Source organism: Pelodiscus sinensis, chromosome 30 (assembly GCF_052426305.1).
Source record: "Pelodiscus sinensis isolate ZL-2025 chromosome 30, ASM5242630v1, whole genome shotgun sequence".
Classification (NCBI taxonomy): Eukaryota; Metazoa; Chordata; order Testudines; family Trionychidae; genus Pelodiscus; species Pelodiscus sinensis.
In genome coordinates this window covers 594059-619367 of record NC_143081.1, presented here as the reverse complement: position 1 = coordinate 619367, position 25309 = coordinate 594059, and the positions used below count along the sequence as shown (strand labels likewise).

Here is a 25309-nt window from a genome sequence, read left to right as displayed (position 1 = left end):
GTCCCCGGGTAAGTTGTGTTCATGTTTAATTACCCTCCCGGGGACAAACGGGCATTTTATCTCTAGGCCGAACTTGCCCCGCTCTGGCTCCCACCCAAGGGATCTCCCTCTGCCTTTGGCTCCTTCCAGCGCCTCCTTGCAGAGAATTTCTGTGAACTGTTGCGGTGCCGCCTCTTCCCAGAACTCAGGGCGAGGTTCGCGTCTCCAGTCAGGCAGCTGTGGCAGGTCTCACCCCACTTCATAGCTTCCCTCCCGCCCCACACACAGCTCCCAGCCCTTTCCTGCCTGCTAACTTCATCTGGGAGGAGTCAGGTCCCTGCAGTAGCGGAGCGGGGCCAGGTTTTTGTACAGGGCGCTCTATTCATTTCCACACTGTGTCTCTGCTGAAAGCACAGAAGTACGTGGCCGCGTCCCCCAACTCCAGAGCCGTGATCCTCAAACTGATGGAGCTTTTGTCTTTCTCGAAATTGACAGAGAATCTCTCCCCTGCCTCGTTGTTCTCTCCGCCTCCAGAATATTGCCAAAGAAGGAAAATCAGGCTTCTCCGGGGGGGCTGTTTGTACCAGTACAAGTAATAATACTGCTCGGATGTTTCATAAGTGCAATCCAGGGACACGGACTCGCGCTCCAGGGCTGAATCCAAACGCTGGGTCTGAGTGACGGAATCTTCCATGCTGGAGCCTGGACAAGGAGAGAGAAAGGAGAGGTCAGTCGGAGGTCGCTGTGAGTGCGGGGAGCGCCTGGGGCCGGGATTTTTAAGGGAAGCAGGAAAATGTCGTGGTGACCTCCAGAGTCCATGTGCTCACTCCCCCCTTGCTGAGACCCTGCGCCCTTCCCTGCTCGGTGCTTGTCCAGCCTCCTCTTCCACCCTCCAGACCACAGCCTGGCCGGAGCTCAGCTGCGCTCTGTGGTCAGGGATCCTGGCAGGACGCTGCACTCCTTAGGCAGACTCCTGGAGTCCACTGAAATTCAGTTTCCATGGGATTGGGCTCCCTGAATCCAGATCCCATACTGCGGAGGAGGAGACTGAGGGGATGGAGGTGGAAGGGCTGTTTATTCCCCCAGCGCCCCTAGCGAAGGGGGAGTCCGGCGGAACCTTTCCCAAGCGAGTACCAGGCCCTGACTCACTGAAAAGCAAAGTCAGCACCAGGGCTGAGACCCGGATGGTGAACATGGCCCCAGGCTCTCCGCTCTGCTGCAGGGTCTGACCCAGAGTCCCCCCAGACAGCCTGTGAGGGAGGCTCCTGTAAAGAGGGTGGAGCTGTTGTCAGAGGGCGGATAGGTTAGAAACCAGGCAGTGATATTACAGCAGGAGGGAGGAGGGGTTTCTGCACTCCCCAGCTTGAAGTTGTTCCTTCCTAGGCACGGTTACAGTTTGGTTCAATGTATCTCAGCGGCCCCCCATAGGAATTGTCCCATACCCCTGCCTGGTCCCCCTTGTGCCTCCCTGTGCTTGGGGGGTGCACGAGAAGCAGATCCTGGAGCACCCATTGTCTGGAACAAACCAGGGCTCCTGTCTACACAGAGCATCTCTGCCTGTGCTGCAGTGCCCTCTTCAGGACATCAGCGAGCACTGCCCAGAGAGCCAGGCCCAGCCCAGAAGGCCCCCACCTTGCCTCTGCCCCAGCTTCTCTTCCCACAGCTGAGTCCGTTTCCCCGCCCTGCTGCTGGTGCATCATGCAGGGCTGCAAACGGGGGTGGGAGCCACGTGCCGCAGAGAAGGGACTTTCCCCCTCTGCCTCCCTGAAGGCTGGATCCCTGGTGTTTGCGTGTTGTGGTAGCAAAGAACGGCACTAGCATTCCCGGCCACACATCTGCTTCCATCTGTCTACACCAGGGGGCGTCAAATCTGCAGTGCCAGAGGCTTCTGAATGGACCCCCGCAAAAAGCCAAGAGGGCTGACAGAGGAGTCACGTGGTGCATGGGCCTTTTTGCCCATCCACTGCACAATTTGAGCTGTGGTTTCCAAAGGATCCCTGGGGAGTGAGGCACTTAAATCCCTCCTTGAGTTTCTATAGAATCCAGGGGCTTAAACCCAAGAGGCGCCTATGACAATTCCAGCCTCCGCAGCCAGGGCTGTGAGCAGCAGATGCGTGGATTTGTGAGGCCAGATAGGACTGCTGTGGCCGTGTATCTGCTCTCCTGTGCCCCACAACCAAGAGAATTTCAGCCAGGGCTCCCTGCACCAATGCCAGGGTTGATGGTGGAGCTAGAGCATATTTTCCAGCAAGCAAAATCCAGGCTGGGTTCCAAACATCCGAGTGACAAAGAACCCACCGCCTCATCAGATACGTTGACACTTGAGTTTGCCTGGTTTGATGTCCAGCCTCCCGGGCTCACTCTGACTTTCTTTGCTAGATGAAAGACTCTCCTGCTATCAGTGATCCTCCCCCGACAGGAGTAAAGGAAAAACAACTGAGGAGAGTTGGCAGTTTTTCAAAGGGACATTGTTAAGGGCCCAAAAGCAAGCTATTCAGATGTGTCAGAAAGCTAGAAAAATGGAAAAAGACCACCTTGGATTAACCACAAGATCTTGCATGATCTAAAAATAAAAAGGAGTCATATAAAAAATGGAAAGTAGGACAAATTACAAAGGATGAATATAGGCAAATAGCACAGAAATGCAGGGGCAAGATTAAAAAGGCAAAGGCACAGAATAAGCTCAAACTAGCTATGGGAATAAGGGGAAACAAGAAGACATTTTATAAATACATTAGAAGCAAGAGGAAGACCAAGGAGAGGGTAGGCCCACTGCTCAGTGAGGAGGGAGAAACAGTAACAGGAAACTTAGAAATGGCAGAGATGCTCCATGACTTCTTTGTTTCGGTCTTCACCGAGAAGTCTGTAGGAATGCCTAACATAGTGAATGCTAGTGGGAAGGGGGTAGTTTTAGAAGGTAAAATAAAAAAAAGAACAAGTTAAAAATCACCTAGAAAAGTTAGATGCCTGCAAGTCACCAGGGCCTGATGAAATGCATCCTAGAATACTCAAGGAACTAATAGAGGAGGTATCTGAGCCTCTAGCTATCATCTTTGGAAAATCATGGGAGACAGGAGAGATTCCAGAGGACTGGAAAAGGGCAAATATAGTGCCCATCTATAAAAAGGGAAATAAGAACAACCCAGGAAACTACAGACCAGTTAGTTTAACTTCTGTGCCAGGGAAGATAATGGAGCAAGTAATCACTTGGAAATCATCTGTAAACACTTGGAAAGTGGCAAGGTGATAGGGAACAGCCATCATGGCATTGTAAAGAACAAATCACGTCAAACCCATCTGATAGATTTCTTTGATAGGATAATGAGCCTTATGGATAAGGGAGAAATGGTGGATGTGGTATACCTAGACTTTAGTAAGGTGTTTGATATGGTCTCACATGATATTCTTATCAATAAACTAGGTAAATACAACTTAGATGGGGCTACTATAAGGTGGGTGCATAACTGGCTGGATAACCGTACTCAGAGAGTGGTTATCAATGGTTGACAATCCTGCTGGAAAGGCATAACAAGTGGGGTTCCGCAGGGGTCTGTTTTGGGACCGGCTCTGTTCAATATCTTCATCAACAATTGATATAGATATTGGTATAGAAAGTATGCTTATTAAGTTTGCAGATGATAGCAAGTTGGGAGGGGTTGCGACTGCTCTGGAGGATAGGTTCATGATTCAAAATGACCTGGAGAAATTGGAGAAATGGTCTGAGGTAAACAGGATGACGTTTAATAAAGACAAATGCAAAGTGCTCCACTTAGGAAGGAACAATCAGTTTCATACATACAGAATAGGAAGCGATGGTCTGGGAAGGAGTACGGCAGAAAGGGATCTAGGGGTTATAGTGGACCACAAGCTGAATATGAGTCAGCAGTGTGAAGCTGTTGCAAAGAAAGTAAACATGATTCTGGGATGCATTAACAGGTGTGTTGTGAGCAAGACACGAGAAGTCATTCTTCTGCTCTACTCTGCACTGGTTAGGCCTCAATTGGAGTCTTGTGTCCAGTTCTGGGCACCGCATTTCAAGAAAGATGTGGAGAAATTGGAGAGGGTCCAGAGAAGAGCAACAAGAATGATGAAAGGTCTAGAGAACATGAGCTATGAGGGAAGACAGAAGGAATTGGGCTTGTTTAGTTTAGAAAAGAGAAGATTGAGGGGGGACATGATAGAAGTTTTCAGATATCTAAAAGGGTGTCATAAGGAGGAGGAAGAAAACTTGTTCATCTTGGCCTCTGAGGATAGAACAAGAAGCAATGGGCTTAAACTGCAGCAAGGGAGGTTTAGGTTAGACAATAGGAAAAAGTTCCTAACTGTCAGGGTAGTCAAACACTGGAATAAATTGTCCAGGGAGGTTGTGGAATCTCCATCTGTGGCGATATTTAAGAGTAGGTTAGATAAATGTCTATCAGGGATGGTCTAGACAGTATTTGGTCCTGCCATGAGGGCAGGAGACTGGACTTGATGACCTCTCGAGGTCCCTTCCAGTCCTAGTGTTCTCTGATTCTATGACAAAGGTCCTTCCGGCCCCTGGGCTCATTCTGCTTTGTCTCTTGCCAGCTGTGCCCCGGCGGTAAATTTCTGAGTGGAGCTGTGGTACAGATTCCCAGAAACAAGTTAGAGGTTTTTATCTGCAGGAAGTCAGCTGCAGCCCGGACCCCTTCCCCGCCACCTCTCCCCACATACACCCATTCTTTCCTGCCGCTGGCTTCCTGACTTCGTATGCAGGGGTCGGTTTCCCAGGGCAGGAGACAGTTGTAGGGTTTTTGTGCAGGGATCTGTGCTCATCACACCACTGTGGGCCTCTACTGAAAGCGCAGAAGTACACAGCGGAGTCCCTCGGCTTCAAGCCCGTGATCCTCAGACTGATGGAGCTTTGGGATTTCTTGAAGTCTGCAGAGAATCTCTCCCCGGCCCGGTTCTCACGTAACCCTCCGGAATATTCCCACAGTAGGAAAACGGGCTTCTCTGCTGGCTGCTGTTTGTACCAGTACAAGGTGTAGCCGCTGGCGTCAGTTTCGTAGGTGCAATCCAAGGTCACAGCCCCACCCTCGTGGCGTCTGCCTCACGGCGTCTTCCATGCTGGGGCCTGGGACACAGAGCGGGGAAGGAGAGGTGAGTCGCAGGACGCTGCCCCGGGGCTTATTTACGGAGAGTCCCTCCCTGATGAGCCTGCTAATAAACTTCTGTCTCCCTGCCCTGCCTCAGGCATGGTCCCTTATTGTGCTTTGCACGGCCCTGCCTCTAGCTGAGAACCACAATACACATCCCTACGGGGACCTGGCAGCGAATATCCAGTATTATTGTTACTCCTCGAACCCCACCGCCCGCTCCACTCCGGCCCTGAGGGAAGGGCTGGGCACATGATGATATTTCCCATTGCATAGGCACGGCCAGACCAAAGTCAATCCATCCCCGTGCCCTGTGTTCTGACAGTGGCCAATGCCTGGTGCCCCAGAGGGAGAGAACTGAACATGGACCTTCAGGGGGAGATTTGACAGAGAACTAGGTACCCAAATCCCAGCTTTGAAAATCCTCCCACGACTCCCCAACCCGCGCTCCTCTTCTCCTCTGGCTCCGAGGTCACAAGACCCCAGGGGCAGAGTCTCTATTTACCAAGCAGCGCCAAGGCCGTCAGAGCCCAGAGGAGGTTTTCTTCCTTCATCATGAGGTTTCCAGCCCTGCCTGAGTATGACACTTTCTCTCGTCTGCACCAGGAAGCTTGTTAGCTCTCCGGCTGGCCGCGTGGTCCCGGAGTGACAATCTGCAGGCCTGTGACTGCTTTGCTGCCACAGGCAAATGGTGTTTCCGGTTTGGCTGTAGGAACCCGCCACAAACTGAGCTCCTCAATCTGCTCCCTGCACCACAGCACTCCCTAGTGTCAGACTGGGGTCAGGACTTCCTATTTGGAATAGAGAGCCCCACACAGCTCCCTGCACCACAGCGCCCCCTAGTCCCCTGCTCAGGGCCCGCTCTAGGCACCTGCAAAGCAAGCAGGTGCTTGGGGTGGCACATTTCCAGGGGTGGCATTCCGGCTGAGAGCCGCCCACCGAGTGCGGATGCCCGCTGGGCACAGCCCCCTGCAGCCCAAAACTCCTGAGCTCAAGTGATCTGCTTGCCTCAGTCTCCCGGGTGCTGGGATCACAGGCATCCACCATGGTGCCCGATTGGCTACTAAAGGCTCCATGTGGAACTGAGCGCAGGCGCAATGTGGTAGTGGCATCTCCCTTGGCATTGCCCTTGGAACACGGGCCATAGGGGGGAGGGGCTCATGAGCCCAGTCCTGAGAATGGGGCACAGGGCGGTATCAACACAGACCGTATTTGGCCACGGAACCCTTTTAAACTCAAAAGAATTTTGTGGAACCCCTAATAGCAGTCTTATATATGGAGCTGAAAAAGTAGACCACAAATAAGTAAGGATAATAATAAACATGTTAAAGAAGGTCATGAGATCAACACAAATGAAAACTGGTTTCAATAAAATCCATAAATGCTTAATATTATTAATTATTATTATTATTTTAATAACAACATGTTATTCTAATGGAATTTTCTCGCAGAACCCTTATTTTCACTTTGTGGAACCCCAGAGTTCCCCAGAACACCATTTGGGAAACACTGGTGTAGACACAGCCTGAGTCCACCCAGTACCACCCCATGAATTATCCGGTGTCCCAGTTAAACACCATGTAAAGACTTGAACCAAGGGAGCCTCCCTCCCACCCCAAGCCAGGTTGTTCCAATGGTTAACTGCCCTCCCTGTGCATAAAGTTTCCGTATTTCTACTCCTAGCCCGTGGGCCACGTAACATGTATGAAAATGAATGACATGTTTGCAGCTGCTGTTGACGCCGTGTTTTCCCTCTCAGTCTGCAGAGCTAGACAGCCATCTGACACCAGGACCTCGCTGGGTGCTGTGCAGATACAGAGACAGCCCCTGCTCTGAAAACGTACCATCTAAACAGGACAGCCAGCCAGAGGCAGTGTTATTAGCCGCCTCCCTCAGACAGAGGGGTAAGGGAAGCCCGGGGGAGATAAGGGCTAGATTTTTCCCACGATGCCCATGGGAGCTGGGAACTTAATTCCTAGAAAATGCTGCCAAATCCTTGGCTCTGTTTTTCTGCATGACGCCCATGGGAGCTGGGAACTTAATTCCTAGAAAATGCTGCCAAATCCTTGGCTCTCTTTTTCTGCACGACCTTGGGCAAGTTTATGGTTTGCCCAGCACCTAACACCCAGCTTAGCAACACTGAGAAAGCTGCCATGGGCCCGGCCCTTGTCAGAGCCCTGCTCCTCCTCAGCCTCATGGGCAGCACAAGGCTTTGGCGCTTAGGGTATGTCTACACTACCCCCTAGTTCGAACTAGGGGGGTAGTGTAGACATACCCCTAGATAGGCTGAGTCCAGCTGTGGGGGGAGGCAGGCAGAGCAGGGCTTACAGAGGGCTGGATCTTGCTCTAGAGAAGAAGGCCAGAAGAGAGGAGACCCTCTCTGGGAAGAGCTGGTGGCCGTTGGGATAAGTCACCCACAGACAGCAGGGCAGGTGCTGGGGGACCCCTGAGACAGGACCTGACATAAATCCTTAGTGGAGAAGTTGCTGGAGTCCCCAGCGAGGGGGGATTGTGCTGGGCAGGAGAAAGGGGAAAAAAGCCAGAAGCAGAGAGCAAGGAGAGTGGAGCGGGCCAGGCAGGGGGAGAAAATCTATTGGTTGGACCTTGAAGTTGACGGCGCCTAGAGAGGGGCGTGGCCTTGTGAGTAATTTGGTGGGAGAAGACTAGGCTGGGAGGGGGGGGGGGGTTCGGGTGCACACGGTACTTGAAAGCTGCTCTCATGTCCCCTCTCAGTCGTCTCTTCCCCAGTTTGTATCTTCCTTCCCAGGGCATGTTTTCTGAGCTTTCCCTCATTTCTGTGCCTGGTCCCTGGACTTTCTCCATGTCAGTGACAGTGGAAAGTTGAGTCACACAGGAAGCGTTTCCCCACATGCCCCAGTAAACCGACCTTTGTGGTCACCGGCTCTGATCTCCGGCAGGGCACAGGTGTCCAGTGCGCAGGGCACGATCCCGGTGAGGCGCCAGAGAAGCAGTTGAGCTGTTTGCAGGCCCCCTTGTGAATGCCTGTGGCTACGCCCAGCTGCAGGGTTTTTGTGCAGCCCAGGGGTCGCCCTGCGTCACGGTGTCCCCACTGCACACAGGTATCTGGCGGCGTCTCCCAGCTGGGCGGCGCTGAGGTGCAGGGAGCTCGGTTTCTTGTCCGGGAAGAGCTGGGCGGTGACATTCCCGCGCTGGGGCCCATTCTCGTTCGGATACAGCATCAGGAGGAAAGCAGGGCTCTGCCCCAGGGGCTGTCGGAACCAGTGCAGACTGGACAGGACCAGAGCCTGGTAGTGGCAGGAGATCCTGGCGCTCTGCCCTTCCCACACGACCAGTGAGGCGGCCTGATGCACCTCCACTTGGCAGCTGCCCCCTGGGAACAACAGAGAGAAGCCACCCAGGGGGTTAGACCTTCAGGGGCTCAAACCAAGAGCTGCGGAGATTTTACTTCCCATGTTCCTGAGCACAGAGGGGAGCCCAGGGCACATCTCTCCACCGCTTCTGCACTTAGGGAACATTTTCAATTGAGATAATTTTGGTTCCTAAATCCCATGGACAACCAGAGACTTAGGTTCCTATGGCACAGGTTTGTAAAGGTATTTAGGTCCCAAATGCAGCAGATCCCCATCGAGTGGGATTTTCAAAAGCACCTAGAATGGGAGTGAGTCCTCTCAGCACTTTTGAAAATCCCCCTAGGCACCTATCTCCTTCTTTAGGCACCTCAATACCTTCACAGACATGCCCGGAGGCCCTTTCTGAAAAGGGGGCTATGAACCCCCGGAGGCATTCGTAGAAAATGTCTCTTTGCTCCCTTCTGCTGGGATGTTGAAAGGGCCCCAAGGAGTTAGAGGCTCAGCTCCCCCATGAATTTCAAGGGAAATCATGTGCCTAAGTCCCATAGGCACCCTTTGCAATCCCAGCCTGTGGTTTTTGCACAGCCCAAAGTGCCCTTGGTGTCACTGTGCCTGCACTGCACAGAGGTAGGTGACCCAAAACCCCACAGATGGAAGGTGCTCTACGCCCCAGGGATGCATCGTGCCCAGGCCGTTCTCGTGTTCATCGCCCGCGCGGCTCAGCCTTACAAAAGTGACTCCTGGTTCTTGGGTGCCCCACGGGAGACCCCAGCCAGAGCACTGCCTCTCCTTCTTACTGGGGGTTTGAAAAGCAGCAGGACTTACAGTAAAGATGAACAACCAGGATCACTAGCAAAGCCCCAGGGCACCTCGTCGCTGCGCTGCCCCCCATCTCCATGTGCTGTGACACAGAAAGATTCCTGGCTCCCTGCGTATTTATCACCCCCAGGCTGCTCTGTGCTTGTCTGGGGCTGTTCTTGCCTCTGCCGCTGAACAAGGCCAGGCTCCTCCTATGGGTACAAGGCCCTTCCCTCCCAGGCAAAACACAAACCTCTGACTCCAGCTCCCTTCTGGCAAGGCGCAGCCTGCCCCCTAGCGGGGAAGCTTTGTACAGGCAGGAGCTACGGGGTGTCACTTTTTGGAACACACTTGCTTCTGCGCCTGCCCGGCTTCTCCGCCATCTCCTGGGAAAGCCCCGCGCCTCGGTTGCCCCCTTGCCGGAGGAGAGGAGCGTTGCAGGGCTAGCAGCAGGGACAGCTCTGATTGGCTGTCTCCGCTGCTGGTCTGGGGGTCCTGCCTGCCAGGGAAGAGAACTGTCCTACAGCCGCCACCCCAACCGGGTCTTTGCACCGCTGCCTTGAGCCGTCACTTGTTACCCAGGACAGATGGGGGCGGGAGGCGATACAATGTTCCTTCTTTCCTGGACAACTTGTTTTTCTTTAATGGATGGCGATTGACAGGTTACATTTGGGACACTTAGATTAAACAGCTGTTCCACTTTTCAAAAAATAATTTAAAAGATACTTAAATTATCATTGGGCAGTGAGTGAATGTCAATAAAAGTGTCGCTGGTGTTCAAGGGTCAAGTTGTGTGGGGGGAGGGAGTTTTGGGGGTTTATTTTTTGTTTGTTTATTTTTGGTTGGCCAAAAACTGTTGGTGTTCTTCATAAGAAAATGGTTTGATGTTCCTAGCTCTTAAAAAGTTTAAGAAACACTGGTCTAGACTATCCCTGGTAGATGTCTATCTAACCTGCTCTTAAATATCTCTAGAGAGAGATTCCACAACCTCCCTAGGCAACTTATTCCAGTGTTAAACCACCCTGCAGTTGGAAAGTTTTTCTTTATGTCCAATCTAAACCACCATTGCTGCAGTTTAAGCCCATTGCTACTTGTCTTATCCTCAGAGTACTTACCTATACGTGAGTATTTAACTGTGTATTTCCCCATGTTTTGCCGCCTTTGACTGCAAAGTCGGATTTTAATAACATTATTTTATGTATCCATTTCCACTCACATTGTTTTACTGTACCACCAACAGGGATCTTCTTTCTTTCATAAAATCCCCCATTCCCTGTCACCCATTTCCAGGTTCTGACAAACAGACACTAGGACACCATTCCTGCCAGTCCTGTGTAATAGCCATTCCTACCCATGCTAACAGCCAATGATGGAGCTAACCTCCGTGCATTCATCTAGCTCTTTTTAAAGGCTGTTGAAGTCCTGGTCTTCACAACATCCTCTGGCAAGGAGTTCCACAGGTCGGCTGTGACCCTTGTGTGAAGAGATCCTACCTTTTGTTCGTTTTAAATCTGCATTCTATTAATTTCACGGGGTGCCCTCTAGTTCTTGCATGATGAAAAGGAATAAATAAAGCTTATTTTTTACTTTCTCCACTCCAGACATGTTTCATAGGCCTCTCCCGTGTCCCTCCTTAGGTGACGCTTTGCCAAGAAGAAAACTCAGTTTTTTATTTTCTCTTCATAATTGGCCGCTTTGGAGCGACCAGGAAGGAAACATCCGACTGCAGCAGAGCTCCTGGGGGAGGGGAGGGCGGGTTTTTGTGCGGCTCTGCTACTTGGCTGAGTCACTGTGCCGGGCGCAGGGCGCAGAAATACACCGCGGCGTCCGCCCGCTCCAGAGCCGTGATGGTTAACGCTGTGGAGTTGTCATCGGCCTGGGAGGCGAACCTGTCCTGGGCGAACCCCGCCGTGTCGCTCTGTCCGCTGTAGGTCCTGGCTCCTCGCGAGAGCAGGTACTGCGGGGCCCCGTTCGGGTACTGCCGGTACCAGTAGAGATACACGTAGCTATCGCTGGTGGTGTAGTCGCAGCTGAGAGTCACAGACCCGCCAGCCGAGCCCGACACGGCGGGGTCCTTGGAGCGGATCGAGTCGCCCAGCGCGGAACCTGCAACGGGGCCAACCGGTTCCAGCTTTGGTCGCCTGATGAGACAGTGAAACGACACCCCTCCCCCCTTTGCACAGCGAGGGAATTTCGGGAAGGTCTACGGGGTTTCGGCGCCTCGCTCCATAGCAATAAACGCCATGAGCAGGGTGAACCCGAAGTTATGAGGAAGGGTTGGGGCCACAGGGTGGTGGACAGAGGAGCTGAATTGCCAAGTGGGGCGCCCCTCATTCCCCTGCTGGGTGGCCGCCGGCGCCCCTCCCCCTACACGATCTAGTGTCCCCTTCCCTCCGACCTGCCCAGTTACCTAGCAGCTGGCACACCCAAAGGCTGAGAATGAACCGCGTCTCCATCGTCTCTGCTCCGGCGAGCGAGATTCAGCTTCGCTCTGTGCGAGCGGCAGCACCGGGGGAAATTCACAGTCAGCCGAGGGAGGAGTTTGAGACCCCAGAGATGCAGGAAACCCGGAGAGGGGAGGAGGTTGGGCTTCCGGGACAGGGTCTGCTCTTACCTCTGAATCCGGCTCTGCCGTGGACTGTGTCTGTGGGACCAGGATTAATCCACCGTGCCTCTGTTTCCCTGAGTGCACAAGGAGAGGGGCGTCCTAGTTTCTACGGGGCTGGTGATATTTCTTGAGGGATCAGAGGGATGGAGCAGGCATGTGCGTTCAATTTCCAAAATTATGTGGTGGGGTAACCACAAGGAAAATGAAGTGCAATGAATTATCAGACTCTGTGAACTTCCTTGGAAACACCAAGCAGGACGCTCGAAAGAATGATTGTTTTCAGTGATTTTCCTCTTCTTCCTTTGCCCTCACCTTAAGCCACAAAGTGTGACCCTAGAATCCCGGGACTGGGAGGGACCTCGAGTCCCGCCCCCTGCCCTCGGGCAGCACCAAGCACCACCCACTACCAAGTCCCACGTGACTGGTAGGCGGGGCTTGAGCGCCCCTGCGAGACCAACCAAGCCTCCAGAGACCCCTCGCCCCGGGGAAATTTCTCAGGGAACGGCAGGTGGGAGGAGTCTCCAGGGGACAGTTTTTGGGAAGTCTGCGATTAATCCCCCGCCCCTTCCTGAGCTGGGAGGACAGCGGTCACCGAGCAAAACCCGGACTCTCTTGTTTGCTGTCCAGTCATTATTCTCACACACACACATCTACGCACACACGAAGTCACGCACCCCACACACACGGAGAGCACATCTACACAGAGACACACACCGCAGACTCATACACACACAGTCACAAACACCCCCCGCATCTACACACACACAGAGACACAGACACACACAATCCTACACACACACACACCCGCACACACACACGGACATTTCAGAATACACGGGGGGATTGAAACGCGCGGACCTTCCCAGGCGGGGGAGAGCAGAGGCACTGAACCGGGCAGGGAAGCGGCATGAGAAGGGCCCGGCACAAACCCGCCTCTGCCCCAGCAGGGAGCGCCGCCCCCTCACTCGCTTCTTGTAGCGCCGGGGATGCGGCTCCGCCCGCTGTGGGGCTCAGGGCGCAGAGATACACCGCCCCGTCCGGGAGCGACGCGGCCGCCACCCGCAGGGGAACCGTCCGGTTCTGGTCGAACAGCACCGCGGAGAATCGCCCGTCGGAGAACGTGTTCCGCGCGGCAGCGGATTTGTACGCGGTCAGTACAAGCTGGGGCGGTTGGTTCGGATATTGGCGGTACCAGAAGAGAATCGGGCCTGTGGAGAGGGTGGTGAAATTGCAGTGCAATAGCGCGTCCTGTCCCTCCGAGACTGTCACCTCCCCGGGAGACTGAGACACAGAATCCGTCCGAATCATTCCTGTGAAGGGGACAAAAGTCATTAAAGACCCTTCCTTCTCTTTCTACTATGTCTGTCATTTCAGCGATACTTTATACACATCCTGCCTTCCCGTCTTAAATCAAGGGTGGGTTTTTTTGGGGGCGGGGGGGGGGCTTTGTTTGTTTTGCTCTTTTTTTTGCCGGAGAACAAAGGTTTCCTCCTGTGACGGCGCGTTGGGGGTCCCCCGTCTCCTGCACCCCGAAATGGCACAAACAGACTGCAGCAGCCGGTGGAATAGAGGAAGTTTATTGCCTCTCCAGGATACAGCACAGCACAGATGTAATCTGGTCACAGAGCTGGGCTAGGATGCCTCAGGCCCCCTTGAGATGCGGGGAGACTGGGCCCCTAAATTCCAGCCCCTTTCCCTAGGCTGTCTCCTCCATGCTCCCAGCCAGCAACTAACTAACACTCTTCCAGCTCTTCCCCCCCTCCTCCCCCCAGCCAGGGCAGCATCCACCTTCCTTTGTTCCTCTCCATGGGGGGTGTCTGGCCATACTGGTTGAGAGGTCCCTTTGCATAGTGACTCATCCTGTTTTGCTGGGTCGTGGTACCCAGGGCAGCCAGTGGGGGTTACCCCAGAGCCAGCAGCATAGAAACCAGCCAGGTACCCCCACTACCTCACACCTCCAAAAACAGAAAATGAAGTTTGCTGGTTTCATTGAATATTCTGTGTTCTTGTTAGGTGTCGTTTGACCACAAGGAATGTGGCGCCCAACTCTCTTTAGGGCTTTTGGAAACCCTCCCCTGTCACAACAGCAATTCGGTAGCGTTTAGGTCCAGTGTTCATTACACAATCTACTAAATTAATCACAGTGAAGATGTCTCACCTGGGCGCCCAAGCAGCAGGCAGAGCTGTAAAACCAAGGGGTAAAGTATTTCGCAGCATAAAATCATCTTCCTCTTCCTGGGAAACTTTGGTGGATTGTCACAGAATTCTCCCTGGGATGTATGTAAATGACAATTAAACAGTAATTAATTCTCCCTGCAATGGCATTAAACGTGAATCCCGCTTTAAGAGATAGATCGGCCTCTCTCGGGGGCCACCTCCTCTCCTGCCCGCCCGTCTCACGGTTCTGAGGTCCCCGGGGCACTTCTGTCAATGGGTCTGTGATGCTGTGGTGGAGAGACTCAGCTAATGTCCCATGAGAAACGCCGAAGGCCAAGTTCGGGGCGCCCCCTGGCGGCGGTAGGAAGCCAGGCAGGACAGCGCCGAAAAATCAGGCCCGGATCATCACTTCACGGTGCCTGACTGGGCCCACAGACCTGCCTGCGGTGCGGTCGTGGGCTACCCCTGGCTGTGGGCACAGCCCCCGTCCTGCTCCGTACCCCGTGGACTGGGTGCCGCTACTCCAACGCCTTCTAGGAGCCCTGGTCTGAGGGCGGGACAGGCATTCTACCCGGCGCTGTGAAGAATCCGGATCGGAACCGGATCCCTGCCAGAAAGACCCCTGAGAGAGTCCAGCGCTCCTCGGGCAGGGGGCTAGGACAGCGACTCTGGTCTCTACGTTTGCCTGCATCCTGCTTGTGGTTCCCGGCTCTGCGCGTGCCGCCTTCTTCTGCCGATTGGCAGAGCGGGAGGGGGACAAGGACAGATGGGCGGGGCCCGGCTTCGCTCATCTTCTGGCCTGAGGTTCTCTGGGAAGTTTATAGCAACCTGGCTACGAGCTGCTGGAGGGGAGTCACCGTCTACTGGTGCGGGAAGCCTGGTACGCAGGAGGACGGGGAGGTTTTACTCCCCCGCTACCCCAGGGGTATTTCCTGGTCCGAGGTTGACAGGGAAGGGGACCAACGACTCTGGGCCCCGATCCTGTCACCTCCGAGCTGCTTAAACTTCCTCAGCCCCGTGGCGGCCTAGTCCGGAGCCCGAGGGCGGGTCAGCCTGGCTGGGACGCGGGCCCCGTGGGCCCGATTCTGCCGGGGCCCTTTGCCGGGGTGAAGCTCAAAGTCTCCCCTGTGGCACTGGCTCGGGGTGTGGCTCGTGTCTCTGCGACCCGCGACCTCAGAGAAGCAAAACTCCCTCTCTGGGTTCGGTCCAATGGGCGTGATTGGGGTGGCCAAGGGCGGGCAGGGAGCGGGTGCTGGAGTGAGTCTCCCCTGAAACGTTCCTCGCCCTGCCGGAGAAGGGGTCGGTAGAACTGTTTACAGGAGGAAGGAGGTTTCCAGCCACCAGTCTCCCACTCCGAGCCTCCCGTCTGTGACTGGCTCCCGGATCCGAGGGCTGGGGGATGGAAGGCTCTGGGGGCTGGGCTGGCAGACGCCACCCACAGGGGAACCGTCCGGTTTTGCTCGAACAGCACAGTGGAGAATAGTCTGGCGACTAACGTGTTTCAGCGCTCCAAGGGATTTGTACCCAGCCAGCAACTGCTAGAGTGGCTGGTTCGGATAGAGGCGACCTTCCGCGCCCGAACAAAGCCTGCGAAGGGAATAAAAGTCACTAAGTAACTTTATTTTCCCCTTCTACTATAGGAACAGGTGAGATACAAACTGGTTTCCGTTGCTAAGCCAAACTTTGTTTTCCAAGAGGGAAAAACACCTTTGTTTCAGGATAAAACGTTTCTTGCTTTTATTAAAATATTCTGGGTTCTTAAGAAGACCTGCGTGGCCCCAAGGAAGCTGAGGGCCCAATTCTCTGAGGGTCTTTTAAAATCCTGCCCCGTAGTAACAGGGATTCTTTTAAGTAATAGTATCAGAGGGGTAGCCGTGTTAGTCTGAATCTGCAAAAGCGACGAGGAGTCCTGTGGCACCTTATAGACTAACTGAAGTGTAGGAGCATAAGCTTTCGTGGGCAAAGACCCACTTCGTCAGAAGTGGGTCTTTGCCCACGAAAGCTTATGCTCCTACACTTCAGTTAGTCTATAAGGTGCCACAGGACTCCTCGTCGCTTTTTAAGTAATAGTTATCAACTCAGCGAAACCCAGGTACCATTGCTCACCTGAGGAGAGAAGCAGAAGACAGAGCTGTAGAGGTAAGCAGTAAAGCATGTTGTGTGAGAGTTATCTTTCTTTTAACTCCCCCCCCCCCAACCCTTTTATTAATTCCAAAAGAATCTTCCTTTGGTTTTTATTAAACGCTAATTCCGCTGCTAATTCTGGCTGCGAAGGTTCGATGTTCCCTCCCTGTGACCGCGTCCTCGTCTCCCTGCCGGTCCAATGACGCTGAAGCCCCCAGAGAAAGTCTGTCGGCCAGTTTCTGACTCCTCGGAAAGTGTTAGAGAAAGAAACGGAATCAGATGTCACGCGAAACGTCCCTTGGGTGTCAGCCAGGGGCACCCCCTAGCGGCTTTCAGAAGCCAGGCAAGAAAATACGAACTACAAGAAGACATTTCGCAGAACATTGGGGGTCCACGAAGTCTTGTTCTCCAAGGGAATTTCTCACGTTGCTCTACGAGCTGTCACCAAGCAGGGGCTGGAAGGTGGGCCCCTGGTAAACTGTCTCTCGCCCGTGTTATATATGGGCCCCCTTCATCCCCCTGGGATATGTGCATGTTTCTGGCTGCGTTTATTTAATGTCAATTTCAGTATCACACTGTTATTGCCACATTCTCCTCTCTCCAAGGGTCAGTCGTGTTCTGAAGTTTCAGAAAACTAGGAGGGAGCGTGAAGAGCCCTTCCATCAGAAATTGCAGAAATGACAAACTACTAAACGTTGTACTCACGTATCGGTTGGGGCTCACATATCTCAGCTACAAAACCATTTAAATCCAGCACAGTGAACCTGTGGAACTCCTTGCCAGAGGATGTGGTGAAGGGCAGGATTTTAACAGGGTTAACAAATGAGCTGGATACATTCATAGAGGTTGGGTTCATCAATAGCTATTAGCCACGATGGGTAGAAGTGGTGTCCCTAGCATCTGTTTGTCTGGAAATGGATGACGGGAGGAATCAGGTGAGAAGTGCCTGTTCTATTCCCTCCCTCTGGGATACCTGGCATTGGCCACTGTCACAGACCGAATACTGGGCTAGCTGGACCTTTGGTCTGACACAGTTTGCCTTTCTTGTGTTCAGAGAATCGTCCTTAATAATAAGAAGAAATCAGGAATGTACATTGGGGCAAAACAGGATATCAGATTGAAAACAAATTTTTGTTTGCAGAAACCTTTCCCGGCTCATCCCTGTGTCTGCACAGGGGCTGGGCTAGGCGACATGGCGAGGTCCCCCCCCCCCAGTTCCTTGTGTCTATGCCTCCAGTACATTTCCACACAGCCCCGCGCTGAGTTTTTGTAAGAGCGGAGCTGCAATTGCCCCGCAGTGTGGGTCTCAGAGCACAGAAATACACGGCGCTCTCCTGGGGTGAAACTTTCTCAATCCTCAAGGCCACCGTCTTGTTCTCCTTGTGCAAAGACGCGGAGAATTTTCCATGAACCGGCGTCTGGTCCAGAGCATTGTACGTTGCTTTAGTCAGGATGTGCAGGGGGGGCTGGTCCGGATCCTGCCGGTACCAGAAGAGGTAGGGGTCTGAGTAACTACTGGTGAAATTACAGAGCAACGTGACACTTCGCCCCTCGGGGATCCGCACTTCTGGGGGAGACTGGGACACGGAGTCACCTTGTGCCCGAGCTGTGGAGAGAAAGGGACTTTCACCATCTGCGACCCAGGCAGTCCTCAGCCCTATGTGCGCCCGCGGAAATTCGACCCTGTGCGGAGCTCCGAATCGGTTCTGACGCCCCCTCCCGCCCACTCCCGAGTCCCCTGAGAGTCTCCCTGTGAAGGGAACAAAACTCCCCTGCGGTGCCCTTCCCGCGGGACCTTCATCGTGTCTCCGCCATCGCCCGCGCCGCGCGGGCCGGTTTGTGTCTCACCTGAGCGGGGGAGCAGCAGCCAGAGCTGCAGGGCCAGGAACCGGAGCATCGTGGGGCTCCGGGGTCCCCTGGGACTGCCGCGCGCGCTGCAGGCAGCTCCCGGATGTCTCCTCCCTCGGCCCTGACACGGATCCTTCGTGCGCCCGGAGACTGACCCGGCTCCCCCCGCTCCGCGTCTCCTCCCGCCCCGCGTGTGACGCGCCCAGCGCGCCACACTAGTTCAGCGTCTCAGCCCGAGCAGCGTGACTGGGTCTGTCGGCTGCGGGAACAGGCGGGGATGGGACGAGGCGGGGCGCCCTCTGGTGGCGGTAGGAGAAGCGGGGGAGCCCGGCGCCTGTCCCTTAAGAAACCCAGCGCGTTCCCACCGCGGGTTTCTCGTGGTGCGTCCCGCCAGAGGGGTCCGGGAAGCGAGGCTGCTCTTGTGGGTCTGAACTACGGGGCGGAGAGCCTCGTTGGGCCATGTCGCCCCCAGGGTAGAATTGACCCGCTGTGAGTCCAGGCCCCGCCACGCGCTTCCTGGTGACTTTGGGGACCGGTTACTTCTTATCGGATTCTCACCGATATTCGGGTGCCTAGGGGCGTTGCCCGGATGATCCCCGGCAGTTTGGGTTTGGGGTGGAATTTCATGGAGTGACGCTGCTCTGCTCTGGACTGGACCGGCCTGGGATCGTTCCCGCTGGAAACAGGATCCCGCTGCGGGGGGGAGGAGGGGTGCGATATTTCGGGGGCGGGGTGAATGCGAGGCCACGTGTTCTGCTGTTGAAACAAAGACACGTTGTGGCATTACAGCAGGGACACGCTCTGACCACACGATCCAAGTCAATTGTTACCCTCGGTCTGAGGCCTCCACTGTCTGGGCTACAGTCTCTTTTGGGTCAGAATCGTGTTTTCACCTAAGGAATCTCCGCAAAGAATCCGACACCGGAGGTCACATCGCAGGCTGGGCAAAGTCCACGAACGAGATTATAGAGGGAGACCTCAGAACTTTGGTTTATGCTGAAATTCGACACGTTGCCAATGAGCCTTAATGGAGATAATTATTTGACACCTTACAAAGACAGCTAGCTTCCCCGGCTTTCGATATTCGTAGTGACCCCAGATTGGCCACTTAATTGGCTCTTGCAGTAACACTTTTCTCCATCTTTGGAGCGTCTCCCTCTCCCCCCACCTTCTATGTAGTTAATTTTTTAGTTTGTATTTTCCCCCTTCTTTCATTGTATCCCTCTGTTACAAAATGGTCAGGCCTCTTCACTTTCAGAATATAATCTAAAGAAGTGGGTTTGCCCCACGAAAGTTCATCACCTAATAAACTATTTTCTTAGTCTTTAAAGTGCTACATGACGGCTTTTTTTCTTTACCAAGATCCGACTGACACGGCTACCTCTCCGGGACTACGTTTGCTTAAACAAACTTAACAGAGTGTCAGGAACAAAGTTTATTTTCCAGACCCAACGGGATCAACCTCTCTCCGGGCGGATCCCCGCCCACTTGCTTCTGTCTGGGCACTGGGGCTTGGCTAGGCGACCTCTCGAGGTCCCTCCCAACCCCATGTGTCTATGGCTCGGGTACTTTTCCACACAGCCCCGCGCTGAGTTTTTGTAGTAGCGCCGCTGCGGTTGCCCCTCCGTGTGGGTCTCAGGGCACAGAAATACGCGGCGCTCTCCTGGGGCGAAACCTTCTCAATCCGCAAGGACACCGTCCGGTTCCCCAGGTACAAAGATGCGAAGAATTTTCCCTGGACCGGCGTCTGCTCCAGAGCATTGTACTTCCTTTTTGTCAGGATGTGCTGCGGGGGCTGGTCCGGACCCTGCCGGTACCAGAAGAGGTAGGGGTCTGGGTCCCCAGTGGTGAAGTTACAGTGTAGAGTCACACTTCGCCCCTCGGGGATCCGCACTTCTGGGGGAGACTGGGACACGGAGTCACTTTGTGCCCGAGCTGTGGGGGGAGAGAGACTTTTAACATCTGTGCGCGGGGCTGGGACTTTCAATCTCCCAAGCACCCGGAGGCCTCAGCCTCTTCCGCGCCCGCGCAAATCCCAACCTGTGGCGGAGCCCCGAATTTCTCCTACACCCTCTCCCGCCTCCCGCCCACTTGTGACTCCCCTGGGAATCTCCCTCCAAAGGGAACAAAACTCCCCTGCGGCGCCCTTCCCGCGGAACCTTTCTCGTGTCTCCGCCATTGCACGCGCCCCGCGGGCCGGTTCGTGTCTCACCTGCGCTGGGGAGCAGCAGCCAGAGCTGCACGGCCACGAACCTGAGCATCTTGCTGCTCCGGGGTCCCCTGGGGCTGCCCCGAGCGCTGCAGGCAGCTCCCGGATGTCTCCTCCCTCTGCCAGACTCCTTCAGCTTCTCAGCCCGAGCCGCGTGACCCGGGTCTGTGGGCTGCGGGAACAGGCGGGGATGTAATGGGGCGGGGCGCCCTCTAGTGGCGGTAGGACGCTCCTGGAATCCAGGACCCGCCGCTCCCTTGCGGGTGACCTTTGGGGCCAGGTATTTCGTGTCTGATTCTTACCGATATTCGGGAGCCCGGGCGCGCCCTAGTACTTTTAAAGGCTCATAGATGTCGAACTCTCATTGCGAAGCCTCCAGGCGCCTTCTCCAGCTTAGGGCACCCCACGGAGGGTTTCCCCAAAGGGGCAGGCAGGGGCCGGGGCCGAATCTATAACAACCGTATCTTAATACTCATCCGAGCACAGAATTGCGGCCACAAACCCTGGCTCCTCCCCACAACGCACTCTCTAACCCTAACTCCTGCCCCTAAATTCTCCCTAATCCCAGTCTCACCCTGACCCTGACCTCAGCCCCAGCCCTCAACCTGGCCCGGCCCTGAATCCTGACCCTAAACTCAGCCCTCACCCCCACTGCCCGCTCTCCTGTTTATAGTGTAACCCGTATCCTGACCCTGATCCCGGTCAGCTCCCTGACACCCCACGCGAACCGCCGTCCCCTTCTAGCACCGAGGTATCCGCCCCGACCGCCCCTCTGGCTCTGTACTAACCCCGATCCCTCTTGTGCGCCCCGCGCCCTGATCTTACCCCGGCCCCGGAGCAGCGTAACCCTCCCCCAATTCCCTCGAGCCCCACACTCTGCCCCGATCCCCCGGGCTCACTCTGACGCAGCCGCGAGCTCTGTCCCCAGTGCCACGAGCCAAGGCCCCCCGCGTGCTGAGGGGCCGGCGGGATCCCAGTCCCCTCCCCCCTGCTCCCAGCTGGGACCCGACCGCTTTCCGGAACAGGATGTCGGCGGGGGAGGGGTGGAGCCCAGGACCGCGAGGCTGAGGGCCGTGCAGGGGCACCCGCAGGCTCCGCTGTGCCAGTCCCGAGGCCCGGGGGTTTTTGCTCGGCTCCCGCGCTGGCTGCGCTCTCCGTGCCCCTCAAGGCGCAGTAATAGACCGCGGCGTCGCTCGCTTCGCTGGCGCTTTTCTCCAGCTGGAAGGATTTGGAGTCCGACTGGAGTCTGGCAGAAAACCCCCGTCGGCGCCGCTTCTCCGCCTCGTCCGAGGCCTCGTACTGGGTCAGCAGCAGGCGGGGAGGCCCGGGGGGCCGCTGCTCGTACCAGAAGAGATAGGGAATCCCGGAGTAGTCGTAGAAGCAGGGGATACGCACGAGTTCCCCTTCTTGGATGGTCACGGTGCGGTTGGGTTGCGTGACCGGGTCCGCACCGCTCCGGCCTGCAAAGGAAAACACTGAGCACCTGGGTAGCGCTGGAGTCTCGTGTTCCCACTGGTGGGCTCCGCATTTCAGCCCTTTGTCGCACCGAAATGTCCTTTCAAATCTCCCCCCCCCCACCACCACCACCACCGCAAAGCGCTGAGGCGATTTACTTCCACGGTCGCTTTGCCCCCCGCCAACGGTGCCCGGCGACCTTGCAGTTTTGAAAACGACTCGCCTGTGACATAAAGAACCGTTTCCCCCAAAGGGATCCGACCCGCTTTCATGCCATTTCTGCCCGGGAGGGTGGATAATTTTATGTTAACTCCCTCCCCCACCCAACACCACCTCCCCAGTTTCCCATGTGACTCCGGGCGGGTTGAGCGCTGTAAGGAACAGACCAGAACAGACCCAGTGAAAAGAGACCAGAAGGACCGAGTATAAATTGGAAATAGAACAGGGACTGCCCCGGGACGGCCCGTACTCACTGAAAACAAAGCCCAGCGCGAGCAGCACATGGGCAGGGAGGGGCATTTTCCTGGCGGGGACCGAGGTGTTTCAGTAGCCCGGTCCTGGAGGCGCTGCGCCCCGGGAAGCTGTTTCTTCTTCCTTTCCCGGATGAAAACAAGGGCGAGGCGAGACCGTTCTCCTTGGGGCGCGGCCTCTCTCGTGTCACCGACAGACGGAAATGCCCATCGCGAGGGACACCGCCACCGCGTGGGGGGAGACGTTTTCTCTGTCACTGGTAAGAGGCTCAGAGGGGCAGCCCTGTCAGTCTGGAACCGGAAACAATTAAAAAACAAAGGAGGGTCCCGCAGACCTCTAGAGGCGAACAAAGCAGGTAGTTAGGATCACGAACTTTCGTGTGCTCCTCCCGCTTCTCCACGTGAATGGAGCAAGGGGCCCAGAGGTACAAATAAACAGCGGTATAAGGCTTCGCAGGTGAAAAGTACCACCGATATGAGTGGGGCTGGTTTTGTCTCTCGTGGTTTCGTGGGTTCGTTTGTTTTGCTTTGGAACACACTAAATTCCTCTCTCTCGGGGCGTGAGCCGGCGTCTGGCTCTCGGGAGTTCAGGGGAAATGCCCAATGGGAGGGTTTTCCTACAAGGTCCCGGCCGAGCGAGGCTGGGTGGGCGCGGGGCCCGGAGAAAGTGTCCCCCGCCGGGCAAGCGGAATTGCGCCTCACCGGAAATCGCCCCCAGCAAAAGAATTGACCCGGGGCTGAGGCACATGGCAGCGAGTTTCGGGCGCTTCCTCCGATCCGCTCCAGTCACCCCAAACCTCCAGCTCCGAGGAACCCGCCTTTCCCTCTCTCACTGCCCCCTGCAAAGATCCCGGGCCAGGGCGGAGCAGCGGACCAGGGACTGGCTCTAGCGTCCCCTGCGCGGCCACCTGGGTGGGAGTCTCTCCCGGAGCGGTGTGAACCGGGCTGGGGCAGAAAGCGGGAGGCTTCAAGCTCCCGGGGCAGCAGGAGGTGAAAGGGTGGACGGGTCCGACTGAGCTCACTCCCTCGGGGGCACCCGGTCGTGGCTTGTGTGGGCAGCCCGGACACGGGGCTGGATGAGAGTTTGATCCGGGTCTGTAGGGAACAGAGAAGCCGCATCGCTGTGTGAACGCGACTCTGCCAGACGATCTGGTCGGTTCAGAGACCGCAGCGGCGCCTCGTGGCGGGGGACCAGCTCTGCCCGGGAGGCGCTGTCCGAGGTGCTGCTGTTTCGTTCGGCCGGGGGGTTGTGGGGCTGCGTAGCATACGGCGCCGGCCTGGTTTGTGTCGAACGTTTCAGAGCGTGGGGGGGAGGGTGAGGAAAGGGGGAGTTAGGCAAAAGGACCCACTCGGGAAAGGGGAACTTTTCTCCAGAAAGTTGTGTCACTGCGGGAGGGGCGGATCCCAAACACACTCAAGGACTTCCTTGACTTCAGTGCCTGCCGGGCACCGGGCTACTGCTGTTTTGCTAGGGGGTTGTTGTGTTGTTGTTGTTGCTGTTGTTGATGTTATGTTGTTGCTGCTACTGGTGCTGTTGTTGTTTTGATGTTGCTGTAGCAGCAGTTGTCGGATTGTTCTGGTTTCTGTGTTTGTGGTGGTTGTAGAATGCTATACAACAGTATGTGATTCTATAGTATAGTTGTATACCATATTATATAACTACTGCTGTTGTTATTTTTTGCTGTTGTTGCTGTGGCTCCTGTTGTCGTGTTCTAGTGGCTGTTGTGTTTCTGGTTGTAGTTGTATACTATACAGTCACACGCTGTTGCATAGGATAGTTTTATACCTTACTATATGATTGTATAGAATCTCGCTGGTGTTTGTCTCGTGCCGGAGTTGAGCTGAAATCGCCTTTTCGGGCATCCGTGGACAGACCTGACGGAGTCCTTAGACTTCGGTAGCCGCAAAGGGAGGGGGAGGGGGAGGGGGAATTATTTCGGTGGCGAGGCAATTAACCCTTCAGCCGCCGTGTGGCTCCCGGCCCGCCCCAGCGCCCCGGCCCGCTGGGTTTCTGCGCGGCTCCCCCGCTGCTCTGGGCCGCTGTGGTCCCGGGCCAGGCAGTAGTAGGTCCCGGAGTCGCTCAGCTCGCTGGCCGCTTTCCACAGAGGGAAGGTTTTTCGCTCCGCATAGTGAGTAGCGTTGAAGCCTTTGGCCAAGCCCAGGTCCGAGTCCTCCCGGCCCGTGTCCCGCAGGAAGAGCCGGGGCCCGGCGCCGGGGTACTGCACGAACCAGAAGGGGAAGGCGGTGAACGAGGCCGCGTAGCTGCAGTTCAGACGCACCGGCTCCCCTTGGGACAGGACCAGGCTCCCTCCGGTTTGGTTCCCGGCCGCTCCGGATGCCTTTTCTGCGGGGGGGAGGAGAGGGTGACGCGGTCAGGGACCGGGCCTCGCACACGGAGCGACACAGCCGGGAGCGCCTTTCCTGCGGCCAGGGCCACCCCACGCGGGAGAGTCCCGGTCGGGCTGAGCGGCCACGCGGCGGAGCCCCACAGACGCGGTGAAATCACCGCGCGAGGATTCCGCAGACAGACACCCGCGTTATCCCTCACGGAAACCGGTCCTCTCGCCCCTCCTGTCGCTGTCAGCTGGCAACACCCTGTGTATCCTGCCGCAGCAGAGCGCCTGGGCGAGAACACACCGAGACCGCAAACACCCTCCGAACATCTCCCGCGGGGCACCACAATCACACGAGGATCACGCTGCTACGGAAGCTGAGGGGCCGCTGGGTTTATTGGTTCTGCACTAGAGCCTGGATCGCTCCCCGGAGCAGACACGGGCTCTCCCAGGCTCACTGGACACACAAGGGACACACACTCTCTCCCCTCGAGCTTACTGGACACAGGACACACAGACACACACGGGCTCCCTCAGGCTCAATGGACACAGGGCGGAGACGCGCAGTTACAATAATCCCACACAGACAGACCCGCCCCGCCAGGCGCGCGGCGGCCCGCCTGATCTGTCCTAGGGGCCCAAGCTGGGGAAAGAAACCCCCCTCACTTAGAGCAGCCAGGAGGAGAAGAGCCGCTGCAAGCCCAGGCGGACGCATCCTGGGGGTGCCCGGGAATCCAGAGACCCTGGAGGCAAATTCCAGCGCCAGGGGGTCTGATTTGCCTTTGAATCTGGCCACTGCAGGGAGCAGCGGGAACTCCAGTCCGTCTCACTATCCGGCTCCGTCTTCCGGGGAAAGGTTTCTGAGCCGGGACGTCA

General features: G+C 55.8%; 3 gene segments (V, D, J or C); all 3 read right to left on the bottom strand.

The window, feature by feature from the left end:
• Nucleotides 1-361: 361 nt before the first annotated feature.
• Nucleotides 362-1174, bottom strand: LOC149520941 (T cell receptor alpha variable 19-like). The segment is given in 2 exon segments: nucleotides 362-681; nucleotides 1129-1174. Coding segments are annotated over 2 exon segments (366 nt in total).
• A 6981-nt stretch (nucleotides 1175-8155) lies between these two features.
• Nucleotides 8156-10378, bottom strand: LOC149520940 (T cell receptor alpha variable 10-like). The segment is given in 2 exon segments: nucleotides 8156-8451; nucleotides 10345-10378. Coding segments are annotated over 2 exon segments (330 nt in total).
• Nucleotides 10379-10382: 4 nt separating this feature from the next.
• Nucleotides 10383-12354, bottom strand: LOC142821160 (immunoglobulin lambda variable 2-23-like). The segment is given in 2 exon segments: nucleotides 10383-11335; nucleotides 11640-12354. Coding segments are annotated over 2 exon segments (366 nt in total).
• Nucleotides 12355-25309: the final 12955 nt, after the last annotated feature.